The 15,083-nt window shown below is 38.0% G+C and overlaps 1 protein-coding gene across 4 annotated transcripts in view; it reads left to right on the forward strand.

Annotated features, from left to right (window-relative positions):
* The window catches only part of LOC114456355 (regulator of G-protein signaling 6-like), a 55,787-nt gene that overhangs the window by 38,735 nt on the left and 1,969 nt on the right, over positions 1–15,083 (forward strand). For all 4 annotated transcript variants that reach the window (XM_028438063.1, XM_028438064.1, XM_028438067.1 and 1 more), the window contains exons 3-15: positions 1,809–1,908; positions 2,564–2,614; positions 4,243–4,349; positions 6,787–6,838; positions 7,270–7,334; positions 8,819–8,895; positions 9,593–9,674; positions 9,789–9,863; positions 11,017–11,118; positions 11,879–12,051; positions 12,756–12,881; positions 13,015–13,201; positions 14,956–15,045. In XM_028438063.1, the coding sequence (XP_028293864.1) occupies positions 1,809–1,908; positions 2,564–2,614; positions 4,243–4,349; positions 6,787–6,838; positions 7,270–7,334; positions 8,819–8,895; positions 9,593–9,674; positions 9,789–9,863; positions 11,017–11,118; positions 11,879–12,051; positions 12,756–12,881; positions 13,015–13,201; positions 14,956–15,045 (1,287 nt within the window). The remainder of the gene's footprint in view (positions 1–1,808; positions 1,909–2,563; positions 2,615–4,242; positions 4,350–6,786; positions 6,839–7,269; positions 7,335–8,818; positions 8,896–9,592; positions 9,675–9,788; positions 9,864–11,016; positions 11,119–11,878; positions 12,052–12,755; positions 12,882–13,014; positions 13,202–14,955; positions 15,046–15,083) is intronic.

Raw genomic sequence — 15,083 nt, forward strand, 5'->3', positions numbered from 1 at the left:
AATGCTCTTCACTGTAATGTGAGGCTGCTTCTCTCTGCAACAACTGCTGTGCAGAGCTTGTCTGTTGCTGTAGTTCTTGCTGTAATTTCCAAGCTGTTGTTTCCATCCTGTTGGCAACAGCCCACCATGTCTTGGCTGACTCAGGTGCTTTTTTTCCCCATTCTCATGACTTTGCACTTTAGCAGTAATATGGCTAAGACTCGTCACAAAGCTAATATTTACCTCCGCCAAGAAAGATATATTTTAGCCTCTGTTTGTTTGTATGTCTCTAAGCAGGATTATGTCAAAAGTGCTTAATGGATTTTAACAACTATTTTCCCATAAGTTTAAAAAAAAAAAAAAAACACGTAGAGGCTCTGTTTTTGGCTGCGCGCTCTTCTCCCCTCTACTTAAGTCAGTCGCTGCGCTCCTCCATCCTAGTTACGCACTGTGTGGAGCGGCCCTGAAATGTGGGTGTTCCCATTTAAATCTGGCCTTACGCGGATTCTCCCGTCTGCTTAAAGCTGATATCTGGAGTTTCTGAGAAATCTATGTTTATGTATGATTCTTTTGAAATGTGAAAAAATACCTAACTAGTCTTTTACTGTGGTCTACTGCTGGTGGTCATTCATATATATTCATGTTTTTAAGTCCCTCCTTCATCCTATAGACCCCTATACAAATGGCATCAATCGCAGAGTGCAACCAGCCAATAGGCTTCGACTTCTGTTTTTGAGACTGTCAATCAAAATGAATGCGAAACTGCACGGAAGCAAGGCCGTGCGTGACAACAGCAAACAGGTTAATATGGTTTTGGCTCTTACCTGACCCATAGACCTATATCAATGTGACCTTATTATGTTCCGTGATGTGAGTGCAGAAAAGTAGAGGCGTGGCTTCTGGTAGATTGCAGAGGAAGGGGAGGAAGTGGTGCTGTTGAGGGTGGGACATCGAGACGTTTTTCAGAAACTCTGGATATCAACTTTAAGTCCTTTTCCTCTTACGCACTTCTGAACCTGGAATAGGTGCAACGCCCTGATAAGGTGAAACATTAGATTCCACTAGAAATATGGACTTAGTTACCATTTAAACCACACAGAATCATAATATTGCAGAAGAGACCCCCAGAAAGAATCACACAAGCCTTTTTAATATGTTCACATTTACCAGTTGTAGACAGGACAAAATGTGTTTGATTTAATTATATTTTATTCGTGCTGTCCACTCCTTGTCTTAGAAGATGATGAGAGCAGCGTTGTGGAGCTGATCAGCTGTGTCGCGGTCCGCACGTCAGGTGCTGCAACTCGTTACAATGAAACTCTGACAGACTGATGAAACTATTTTAACACTGTGTATAAAGTAAAGCCACAGTTTGTTCAACTAAAAGAATAAATAACAAGTGAAATGTTTAAGTTTCAAAATGCAACACATTTCTCCTAATGTATTCAATTGTTTCATTTTTATTACATTTCATAGAAAATTGTCATATTTTACCAAAATCCCTCTTGCGTTCTTATTATATACAGTATCTATATATTATATATCAGACCACATTACCCATACACCAAATCTGCAACACTTAAAAACATTCATCACAATGTTTCAGTGAAAATAAGCATTTAAAGATGGTTAATTTCATACTAAAACTTTATCACTTACAGCGGTATTTAACCCCACTAGGAGAGGGCCCCTCACATGGTCCATGCGGGCTACCAGATGCCCACAGGCACCATGTTGATGACCCCCTGAAATAGTCGATCTTCTGCTTAATTCTGTATATAAGTGTTTCTATAACTAAAGAAAACTCTCTGCCTTTTTATTTTCTGCAGATTGAAGACATAGTTACGAGAATACAAGATGAGAAAACGGGAGGAGTTCCGCTGCGAACTGTTAAAAGCTTCCTCTCCAAGATCCCCAGTGTGGTGTCAGGTAGGTGTTTGTGTGATAACGTCCAGACGTGTAGCAACTCATTTGGTTTTTCTACCTTTCTGTCGACTTCAATCACCCGATGTGCTGAAAGATTAGTGTGTGTTTTGTCAAACCCAGCGTTAGTGCTGATTGAAAACATGAAGTCAGATTTAGAAAAGCGAGTCTGACCTTTTGGGGTTATTTGAATTACTGTGTCAGTGGTTGGAGGCTGATGTTGTCTTTGCCAATAAGATCTGAAATAGTGAGAAACAACAGCCTGTGGTGAGGCCGCTGCCCTTTACAAGCTAACAGAAAGGATCCGCTACTCCTTCTACGCACTGTACCGCTCAGTGTTTGTGTGGAAAATGAGTCACCAGTGTTTGGACGGGGGGGGGGGGGGTCACCTCAACCCCTCTCTCCCAGAGGTCACGTCTGAGTCACTCCTTCACATGGGCTCCCTCCGGGCTGACAGTGTCACCATCTCTGCCTGCCAACCATTAAGAGGCGGCCAAATGTTGTCGAGAGGTGACACAACACATTGTGTGGTATTAAGACACTTCCTCAGCCTTGACATGTCTGACCCTCAGCTCAGGAATCACACACACATCATTACAATACCTTTTTTTTATACTGTATATTGGTGCTTCTTCCTAAAACATTGTTTATCTCCAAATAGGGATGGACATCGTCCAATGGTTGACAAAGAACCTCTCTATCGATGATCAAGGTAGGTTTATCATGGTATACTGTAAGCCAGTGCTTCTCAAACTTATTTGGCCCAAGTACCCCCTTTTTCTTATTTCTGAATCCAAGTACCCCCTTTGTCCGACTAAAACATTTTGCTCAGAATACTATGGGAAAAAAAACAATTTAGAGCATAATGATGGAATGAATGAATGATACACATTTTAAAGAATCTCATTGTAAATCAGTAGAATGAAACTGTATTTAGTGCCTCCTGAATAGATTTAATTATTTCTATAGTTTTTATCAGTTCAAGTCATCTCTCACCTGGTGTGGGACCCAGACTGACTCTTGTATTTTCAGTTCAAGTTCTAATCAAGATCATTTCTGTCACATTTTTTTGTGTTTTTGGTGGCATTTTGGGTATTTTGTTGTTGTTTCTGTTCTTTTTAATATTCATTATGTCTTATTATGTGTTTTTGTTGTCATTTTTGTGTGTTGCTGGTATTATTTAAATTATTCTCTGTGTGTGTTTTTGGTTATTTCTTATCTCGTTTTGTCTGTTTCTTTGTTATTTTTATTTTTGTTGTTTTTTGTAGTGATCTTGTGGATTTTTCTCTCATTTAGTGTCTGTCATTTTTTTTGTTGCTGATAATAGTCGGTATTTTTCTCTTTTAGTGTGTGTTTTTGGTGTCATTTTGTGTATTTTTGTTGTTTGCTCTTTTCATTATTGAGTATATTTTTTTCTCTTATTTTGTGTGTTTTTGTTGTTGTTTGTGAGTTGCTGGTAATGATATGATTATCATTTTCTATAAAAAAATAAACATTAGAAAACCCCATATTTTTTATGCTTTCACTTGTTAATTTTCCTCTGTCTCTCTCAAGTACCCCATCGCATACCCTCATTTGAGAAGCTATATATTATAGCCACACTACAGAACTCACTCACACATGCTGTCCCTTAGAGCAGTGTTTCCCAAACTTTATTGCCCCATGTACCCCTTGGCCTTTACTTCTTATCACAAGTACCCTTTAGGTCATGTTATATATTATTTATTTGTGTCTGCACGCTCGTCTAAACTCTTTCCTGTGTCTCATCCAACATTCGCCTTTAATTTAATTTTATTCTGTTATTTCGGATGTTTTTCTCATTTTAGAATTTGAATTTCAACTTTTGGCGTATTTTAAAACGTTGTGCCACAAATTGTTATTGATGGATGAGAAAAAAAGTCTCTGTGCATGTAAAAAAAAAAAATGTTAAATGTAACATTTTTCACCTCTCTGTGTACCCCTTGAGAGGTGTTTAAATACCCCTCGGGGTACACGTACCCCAGTTTGGGAACCACTGCCTTAGAGGAAAAAAAGCCTCAAGTGCCACATATTGTGCAGGTGTTTGTTAATAAATGGGCCTATGCGGCATTTTGCATAAGAAAGTTTTACCCAGAATTATCTTCCTGCTAAGACTAAATACTGAGATTTATTTTGTATATCGCCATTTTGAGAAATAATATCAAGATATGTTTGGTCCATATCGCCCAGCCCTACATCAATCAAAATAAAAAACATCCAAGGAGACAAATATCTTTTATTGGCCCTATATGTCTATAGATATGAGAACAAAAGATCTCAAAATCAACAGTTTTTCAAAAGTGTCTCCTTTTTTGTCACCAGCTGAAGCCATCCACCTGGGGAGTCTGATTGCCGCCCATGGCTACATCTTCCCCATCTCTGACCACGTCCTGACACTTAAAGATGATGGAACTCTTTATCGCTTTCAGGTAAACAAAGACCTGCCCCAGGGCTGTGTTTGATATGTGTGAGGACGGAGAATAATGCAGAATAATGTGCGGGGAGGGGGGGTGTTATCGGAGGCATGTGTTTATTGTGTGATGCTAATGAGTAGCAATCCCTCTAAAGCCTATTACTCATCCCACCAAGGTCAATATTATACATCCCTTCTGGACGCCACATACTGTAAGAGCCAGAGCTGGGCTTCAGGGTACCAGCTTTAGCTTTGCTTTGTCTCAGAGGAGTTTTTCTCAGTTTGTTTGTTTTTTTTTTTACATGAACTTTGACTTTTACAGAACTTTTACAGGCTCCACGATGACTCATTATTGGTCCATTGGCAACTTAATCCAAGCAGCCAGCATCCACAGTCCCCAATGGAGTGGCTACTCGCTGCCTCTGCACTTTCTGCATGTCACCAGCCTTCCTCTCCTCCCCCTCTTCCTCCTCAATCCACTCTCAGCGCAGTCATCCTCACCACCTCTGTTGCTTGGTATTTAAGGACATCATTGTGCTTGTGCAGAAAGGGCAGCGTGTGTCACAGTTGCTCATTATGCAGCGACTATAAATATTCCTTCTGATGTAGTTGTGATGCAAGACGCACACGTCACCAGACCAAATTTATCGACAGCTTTTTTTTCTCTTTTTTCGTCCTTGTTTCATGCACTGTGTCATTGTCTTGTAATTCACTGGTTTTGCTCTGAGCAGAAATGACAATGCTGAATGAGAGCGCTTTGTTCATTTCCTTCAAAGAGGCACATTGATCATACCAGGCCTTTGCTCTCCAGCTAATTACCTTCATGAGAAATTGTGCAAATGAAATATGTGCAAGTGCTTCTAATTCTACCCTCCCATTAGGAATGTATGATGGATGAGAGCGATTCATTATTAATACACTTGAAAATTAACTTTGGACCTAATATCAGTTGCAATAGATGAACGAAGAGATGGTGTCCACTATTGCTCCTTGGGTTGTAATGTTAAAGCATGCACAGTTTTTGGTTTCACTGGATTTAATAAGAACTATTATGCATTTAAAAAGTATAGTTTCATAATGCGGGCTTCTAAAACTCTTTCCAACCCATTAAAACATGTTTCATCTTCCTTTAATCAGCGTAATTTCTGGAAATCTACCAAGGCAACATTCTGCAATCCTATTCATCATTCCAAAAACTCTTCATTATCCTATTGTTTGTTTTAGTATCGCAGAGCTTCTGAAGTTTGATGATGTCATTTTGTACTAAAGAATGTTATCACCACTTCTTTCAATCCCATCATCTTTTTTTTTTACAGAGATAAAAACATAGTGTAGGCCTCAAAGATCAATAAGTCAAAGGTTTATCTTGCACAAAATGGGATTATTTACTCACAAATGTCAAATAATGAAATTGCTGTTTGCAAGATTTGCTTGCAAACATTGGGTTTGTTGACAAATGGTGATGTGAAAGGTTTTCCGCATTGCATTGTGGGATTGGGAATCCAATTGAAGAATGTAAAGATGATGTCAAAGAGGAAAAGTTTCAAGACAAATTTGGCAAGGATAGGCTAATAAACCTGTCCTGACAGAAAGGAAGGAGAATCTATTCTGTTTCGTGGTTTTTGCTGCAACTTGTATGAAATGACCCACATTGTCATGCAAGATTTACGACCGCAATGTCACATTATTGTTATTAAAGAAGTGTTTTTACTTCATTTTGACTGTGTTTCTTCACCAGTCAAGGAAGATTGTGATTCACTTGATGGCATTTTTTTGTTCTGGTTTGTCGATAGTTTTCCCCGTGATATGACGTCACTCCACGAAACATTAAATTTTGTCCGTATTCATGTTGTTTCCATGGAAACAACATCAGAAATGTGTCAGGAAGTCACTTATTCAGTGTGTTTAGGGTACACTGGCATCAGTGGAGGATGAGAACAACTTTTGTATAAAATACTTTGTCCTTATAACTCTAACACCCTGAAAGACATTAAAAAGGCCTTTGGGCGGGGACATGAAGTGTCAACCTACTACAAAATGTTACTGATAACACCTGATCCACACCCAACATCCCTTAAGTGATCCAGGGAGACAGATTTAGATGTTACTATCACAGTGGAGGAGTGGAGTGGGATGCTCAGGAACATAAAGAAAATGTTAAGGATGCTATGAACACGTTTAGTGCAGTTTAAAATTTTACATAGAGTATGTTGGACACCTCATACAGTGGGGCAAAAAAGTATTTAGTCAGCCAATTGTGCAAGTTCTCCCACTTAAAAAGATGAGAGGCCTGTAATTTTAATCATAGGTATACCTGAACTATGAGAGACAAAATGAGAAAAAAAAAATCCAAAGTACTGTGCGCTTAATAAACAATAAACCCATGTACCTCACTCCATACTTCACCTCTTATTATGTAATTGTAAAGACAACTCTGCTTGTGTTTCCATCAGTCGCCATATTTCTGGCCTTCAAACTGTTGGGAACCTGAGAACACCGACTACGGTGAGTCACACTTGATGCTTCCAGCTGGTTTTCTCACACACACACACACACACACACACACAGTTCACACTGTAGACCTGATGTTGCCATGGGTGGACTATTGATTCCCTGCAATGTGTCTGACAAACCCAACATGAGAGAATCCACCAGCAAAAAAAAAGAAAGATGCTCAAACTACATAAAGGGACAGGCACAGACTTGTCATGTCCCAGTGTCTGACTGGTGTGTACTCACAGCTTGTGATTTCACTGGATGAAAGAAGTGCCTGTGCTTCAGTGTGACATCCATTAGTGTTGGTTCAGAGAGCTGAGACCCTTGTTAGAAAACACCGTAAACCATTAGATTTGTTCCTTTTTCCATTTAGTCATATTTATCCAAACAACACATTCTTCTTGTGTCACACTCTGCCTTTGTTTTTTTTACCCTCTCAGCTATTTACCTCTGCAAGCGCACCATGCAGAATAAAGCCAGGCTTGAGCTCGCCGACTATGAGGCTGTGAGTAAACTCTCGTTTTTTTTTTTTTTTTTCATGCTTTAATTCCACTTTACAAGATTGCTTTTAAAGTGGCCTGTTTTCTACAAAAGACACACATTTTTTTTGATCATCTCCAATTTTTTAAAAAGCCAAATTGTCATTCACGGAAGCATAAAAATAGATCTCGAGCATCTCCAAAATGTAAACAGGAATGTTTGTAGTTTTTGCATGGTGTCAGCAAATCAATGCAGCCTCAGGCAGGGCATTATTGCAGTGCTGTTACTCAGTAACAACCCAGCGCACTTTAATATTCTAAATGACTCTGCAACTATCATCCATGGACTCCCATCCAGGTCACGTTAGGCCTCCAGGCCTCACTGCTCTCCCTTCTGGCTTTCCTGGAGCTTTGTATCTGTTTGTAATGAGGTCACATACTACAGTATATGTTTGACAGATGCTTGTGTAGGTTAGTTAACAGTAACACACTATTCTATTCTCAGCATTAATATTGGCCTTTGGGTTTTAAAGTCCCTTTTGCAGATGAAGTGTGTGATTTTGTACCTGGGTTGTGCTTCAGCTATTAGAGAAAGATCAGAAAATGTATTTATATTTAAATATAATTATTTATTAATTAGATACTTTAAAAGAACTAGAGAAATTGAGACTTGAATAAACTATAGAGCCCATAGTGTAAAAAAAATCCATATTTTTACACTGGTATAGATTTGTTTTTTAATTAAGTTTCCTAATAACTGTGAATAACTACCGTAAAAGCCTTAAAGAATGCAAGGTAACACTTTGCTAGAAGTTTTATACATTTATACATACAGGCTGACATTACGCTCTTATTATTGACATGACACCTGTCATTAGCATGAATAAGGTGTCATGAAGGTCAAATGGACTAAAATGGTAAATGGACTTGATTTATATAGCGCTTTATAACCACACTGAAACAGTCTCAAAGCGCTTTACATATCAGCTCATTCACCCAATCACTCTCACATTCACACACCAGTGGGACAGGACTGCCATGCAAGGTGCTAGCGACCACTGGGAGCAACTTAGGGTTCAGTGTCTTGCCCAAGGACACTTCGACACATAGTCAGGTACTGGGATCGAACCCCCAACCTCACGATCAGAAGACGATCCACTACCACTTGAGCCACGGTCAGGCTGTCATTAAGTGTTGTTTGTTACCTTAAAACCCACTAGATCCCTCCACCTAACCAAAAAAATGCCAACATAGCTCCAAAGCTGTCATAATTGAACAAAAGGTGTCATAATTTAGCTAACGACACTTCATGACACCTTATTTGTGCTAATGACAGCGTAATGTCAGTTTTATGTATAAAACTTCAAGTAAAGTGTTACCGAATGTAATAATAATTGTTATTCACATGAACGATTTAATGAATGCATTTTATTGAGTTAAACAATCAATAATCGATACTTTGTGCATAAAAGGAATACCATTAACGTTAAAAATTCTCCATTAACATCAGGAGAACCTTGCACGGCTGCAGAGAGCTTTTGCCAGGAAGTGGGAGTTTATCTTCATGCAAGCTGAAGCACAAGTCAAGTAAGTAAATGTGTGTAATCAAGCAACCAAATCACTGCAGATTAAAGCAATACAAGTTAAATCGGATTAACGATTACAATCCTGGAAAATGTCATATGTGAGTTATTAGAGTGATGCTAAAATGATTGAATCAATGATTCTTTCATTGGTTCTCATGTGTTGTTGTTATGCTTTGCAGAAGTACGGAAGTACACACACTTTTCAGCAACTTTTACTGTTTTTATGACACTGCCATCTAGTGGTTCCTGTGTGTTCCTACAGTGATTTATTTATTTCAGAGTCAGAATAAAAATAATTAACACTAGACAGAGACGTAATTAAGAATTAAATACAAGTGCACACACTCCAGTAGAAAAAAATGAAATAATAAAAAATACTAATGTACAAATCTAATACAGATATATACAATATTCTAATTTACATTTTCAGAATTCTGTTGAATCCAGAAATAAAAGACAAAAAGACGTTGGGTTTCATTTAATTATATTTCTATAAAGCCAAATTTAAAAAAGAAACAAACTCTGATCTATTCATGTTTATAACTAAGTATGTTCTGGAATTTGCTGGTTAAAAATGACATCTAAGCAGAGTTTTTATTTAAAAAAAAAATATATATATATATATATTGGCAGCAGTAAATAAGATCACAGCTGCTCAAACACCCACACACAGTATGTTTTTTTCTTCTTTTTCTCAGGATTGACAGGAAGAAGGACAAGGCAGACAGGAAGATCCTGGACAGCCAGGAAAGAGCATTCTGGGACGTCCACCGACCAGTGGTGAGTTATGGCTGAGGCCGAGATAAACAGGAGTTCCTAGAGACGATGAAGTAAAACAGAAAAGTGTGCGTAAAGCACTGACGTTTAACCACGTCTCACTGCGTTTTCCCACAGCCAGGCTGCGTCAACACAACAGAGATGGACATACGCAAGTGTCGGAGAGAGAGGAACCCACACAGGGTAAAGAAGGTGAGCAGAGGACAGCACACATGTTTTAGACCCACCTTCCATTCATTTTCAGGGCGAATTTTATTTGTTAACTGACCATGGATTTCATAAATAAATGCACCTGTCACATTGGACTTTTGTCAAAGCATCTTTTAGCATTTTTAGTCTTTATTATAGTCAGTGGACAAAGATAAAGTGCATCTGATGACTAAGAGGGAGATGCACAAAATGTGCTTATGTATGAAGTTAAACAAGTGTTTGTTCATATGTTTTATACAGTTGTATTGTTCTCTGATTTTGAATTATATTATAGATTTTATTGTTGGTTTGGCCACAGTTATTTGGTGAAATTTTAATTGATATTATATTATTATTATTATGTGTAATGACAAATTAACATAAAACGGAAACACGCAAAAGCAATGTCCAGATTAAGATTAATCCTACAGATTACCTCAAAGATGAATTAACAATGAATGATTTAATGTGCTTCTTTATTTTTAGTTGTTTTATCTTAAGTTTATTTATTGTAGAATTATCAGTCAGCTTCTTATTAATATTATTCTCAGATAATAAATATATAATTTATAAAAATGCAAGATATTTCAATACATAATCATTTTAAATGAATTTTCTAATATTATTACATTGTATTTTAAATATATTTCATGGACATTTTTGACTCAAACCATTTATTTTGAGGTTTCAATGTGCTAAATTGCAAGGTTGCTAAAATTAACTGAAGTAGTCAGTGACTTTGGAGTCAAGATCAATGGATAAGTTATTACTATGTAATATAGAATGGAATAACTGTGTAAGAGAATAACATGAACTTTACACAAAGAACATTTTAAATACTTCTCTGGATATTGTTTGAAATTAGCAGAATTACATATTTCCACTTTCGATTGATGCAATTATTTGTAAATAAATTAAAAAAATGTATGTAAGCTATTTGAGTTCATGATTGCTACATTAACTGTTTTGGCTGTAATGAATGCTGTATTATAAAGATGAATGTTCATATTTATCACAACACACTTCAGGCGTTCAAGCTTGTCTTTCAGGCCCAATATCTTTTCTGCTTCACCAATACAAACTGCATATTTTTTAATAAACTACCAGTTACTTGCACATAAACAACCTTCAGACTGATTCCCTTTGCCTCCAACAGTCGGTCTATGGGGTCCCAGATGAAGGCCAGAGCCAGCCCAGTCCAATCCACATCAGCTCCCAGCCCAGCAGGAATCCCTCCAAAGAGGACGTTGAGAAAGAGGTGAGACTAGTCCCTCCTATCTCCTTTCCTATCCACTGTTCCTTCACCCCCGGAAGTGTTTAAGTGTCGGCCTTGATAAAGAGCGTCCGAGTTCTCTTTAAGCTCAGGAAAACAGGCTCAATGCTTCCTTTTTTTATCTCCTTTAGCCTCGGAAACACTGATGAATCCTTTACCAAAGGAGACGAGAAAATGCTGACCCACAATTCCTTGCGGCGACAACATTTAAGGGGAAACTCACGATGACCGTACCAATGCAATAATACGCCTTGAACAACTTTAAATAATAATCTAAAACCCATATCTTATTATATGTAAGACATATTATCAGATGATAACTGACATAAAACAGACATTCTGTGGTTCAATGAAGAGGGATCAGAGACATTTTTAGCCACATTGTTATATTCATTATTCAACATTATTCATATTTCTCAATGTGACCTTTTAGTTTCACTGTTGTTCCTCGTAGCCTGGTAACCTCTTTTCCTTTGATTTACATTCAAACCTTGTGATTTTTTAGATTATATCAGGGGAAAGTGTTATAAATGTGCTTTTCGTCCATTTTTGGAAAATTGTAGTTTCTTCACCGTGGCAGACATCACTAACCTTCGCGGCAATCAGTCACCTCGAGGAAGTGCGTCTGATTGTCAAAATAAACATGATGGCCGTTTCCTAACTCCTTTCCTAAAACCTTTCCTGAACCCTGTGACGTATCTTGTTTTTTCCTTTATTCTCATTAATCTCTGTCCCTCTCCAACAGATCACCTTCTTAAACATCCAGCTGGACAGACACTGTATGAAGGTTTCCAAAGTGGCCGACAGTCTGATGGCCTACACGGAGCAGTTCATGGAATATGACGCCTTTGTGTCGGTCACAGAGCCCTCTAACCCTTGGATCAGTGATGACACTTCCTTCTGGGAGTTGGAGGCGAGGTGAGGCCATACAGGTTAAGTTGGGATCCATTGATTTACAACATATAGGGACCGATAAAGCATTGATGAATTGTATCTTTTCAAATCAGCTCCAACTCTCACGTTCATCAACATGTATTCAGGTATTACCAGAGGGGTAATATATCCTACTCAAGTAGAAGTATTAAATTGTACTCAGGGCCGGTGCTAGGCAAAATTACTTTTTTGATATTAATATTCAATTAAGAGAAAATATGTACAGTGATTTTAAAGGGTGTGTTTCACGTTTATTATACCTTTTTAATTAATATATATAATAATAATTGGGGGGCGCAGTTTGGTGCCTCTCCAGCAGATGGCACCCTAGGCGGCCGCCTGTGTTGCCTGTCGGGAAGGCCGGCCCTGATTGTACTCAAGTACAAGTACTAGTAAGTCATATATAAAATATTCAAGTACAAGTAAAATGTATCTTCATTAAATAGTACTCAATGTAAAAATGACTAGGTAGTCAGTAACAGTTAAGTGTAGAAATGTAATGAATTACTTGTTTTAAAACTTACTGAAGTATAAGTAAATTAAGTAGAAAAGTACTTTTTTGAGTATTTTTGAGTACCAAAAAAAAAGCGATTGGATTACAGCAACGTGAGTATTTTATCACCTCTGGTTATTACTTCACTGGGATTGCTGATAGAAAGATTAATGTCCTAATGTTCTGTTTGGTTTAGTCGAGACCCCAGTCAGCAGCGTGTGAAGAAGTGGGGCTTCTCTCTGGAAGAAGCACTGAAGGACTCAGCTGGGAGGGACCAGTTTCTCAAGTTCTTGGAATCAGAGTTCAGTTCAGAGAACCTGCGGTAAGACTTTGATTCAGATCTCCAGCTGTAGCACTTTAAACATCTTCTTCAAAGACCTTCTTCTGTACTATGTGGGAGAACTACGTTAAATGTGTTCATCCACTTTGTTGAATAATTGTGTTTTTTGTTGTAGGTTCTGGTTGGCGGTGCAAGACCTGAAGCGTCAGCCTCTCCAGGAAGTCCCAGTTAGGGCCCAGGAAATCTGGAAGGAGTTTCTAGCTGAGGGGGCGCCAAGCTCCATCAACCTGGACTCACACAGCTACGAGCGCACCAGCCAGAACCTCAAAGACCCGGGACGCTACAGCTTTGAGGACGCTCAGGTGGACCACGTGGTTTCTTTCACATAGAATTTAATGCTCACACATCCATGAAGGGGGTCGGTAGGAGAGAGAGAATCAATTAAATGAATAGAGTGCAGGATTGGGAGAATATCCAACATTCAGTTTGGTAACATATTTAGCAGGACAGTGTGCACTGATGTAAGAGGTGTGCACAAAGCTTAGCAGTATGCTGTTTGCTATTAATAAATAAATATATTACTTCCTCATGGATCAGCTCAGAATAAAGAGCTTTAAACAGTGATCTTATGGTCTGACATCGGGATTTACCATTTTATATCCAAGTACCTCAATATCAGGGTTGGGGTCAATTACATTTATCAATTACGTCTTATATTATCAGTTATGACCCACGTCTTAAATCTATCTATCATATCTATCAATCAATTTGTTTCTCATCACTTGGTTACTTTGTTGGGCTTCCTTATCCATGAAAGTATTGGTATTAATATTTTTATTAATATCTGAACTCAATTACAATTAAATTATGATTACAACGGCAACAGATTATTTCCAATAATTATTACAACTAGAATATTTGAGTTTCCTGAAGTATGCAGGTGCTGGCCCACGTCACACTGTATTAGCTTAGCACTAGCTTAACATTTAGCTTAGTATTAGCATTAACTAACGTTAGCATTAACTAGCATTAGCTAGCATTAGCATTAACATAAATTAGCATTAACTAGCATTAACTAACATTAGCATTAACATAAATTAGCATTAACAATAGCATTAACGTTATTGTTAGCATTATTGTTAGTGTTTGCAATAAACTTTTGCATTAGCTAGCATTAACATTAGCCTGAGCATTAGCTAGCATTAGCATTAGTCTCACGTTAATATTAGCCTAACATTAGCCTAGCAATAGCATTAGCCTAGCAATAGTATTAATCTAGCATTAGCTAATCATTCACCTAGAAATAGCATTAACCTAGCAATAGCATTAATCTAGCATTAGCTAAGCATTAACCTAGCAATAGTATTAATCTAGCTTTAGCTAAGCATTAACCTAGCAATAGCATTAATCTAGCATTAGCTAAGCATTAACCTAGCAATAGCTTAACATTAGCAATAAGGTTGAAAAAGGTTGAAGAATGGCTGGGGTTGAAGGGGTTAAAAGTTCCAAAAGCTGAAATTTCCAATAAAAGTGGATAGAAACAAAAAATTGTTTGCACAATAACTGGACTCACAAATTTTAAAAGTTACAAACTTTATTAGCTTTTCTGTCAAAATAGGACAAACGGTGTAAATGTAGTTAACGCAGAACAAATAAACAAAATACTATGATGAACAATAATAATAAAGAGAAACAAATACAATAGTGAGGATGCATTACATCACAATCGTAATCAATTATCAATTAAAATTAAAGTTCACCCCAATCCTGCTTAATATTCAGGTCTAGTAACCAGTGTGTGCTTGTGCACCCATCACTGGAAGCCCCGCCCACCCTACTTGTGGTCCACAAATCAATGAAGGAAAGGGAACTGAGGGCTAAAACAAATGAGGAGAGAGGAATAATGACAGTGTGTGTTTGTGCCAGGGCCTAATGAGGCGACTCATTCCCTGAATGTGTCGCTGTGGATCAGTCATGGGACACGTTCAGCTCCGTCTCTGGACTCCATCTTACATCCATGCATCTCCTCTCCACAACCAGGCCTTTCTCTTCAAACCTGTGGGGCTTATAACACACACACACACACACACTCACGTGTCCTTTGGTTGCGTTGCAGGAGCACATCTTCCAGCTAATGAAAAGCGACAGCTATGCACGCTTTCTACGATCCAACATCTACCAAGACCTCCTGTTGGCCAGAAAAAAGGTGAGCTGCACTCAGTAACCTGGAATATTCCTCCAATA

Source organism: Gouania willdenowi, chromosome 22, assembly GCF_900634775.1.
Source record: "Gouania willdenowi chromosome 22, fGouWil2.1, whole genome shotgun sequence".
In the NCBI taxonomy this organism is placed as follows: domain Eukaryota; kingdom Metazoa; phylum Chordata; class Actinopteri; order Blenniiformes; family Gobiesocidae; genus Gouania; species Gouania willdenowi.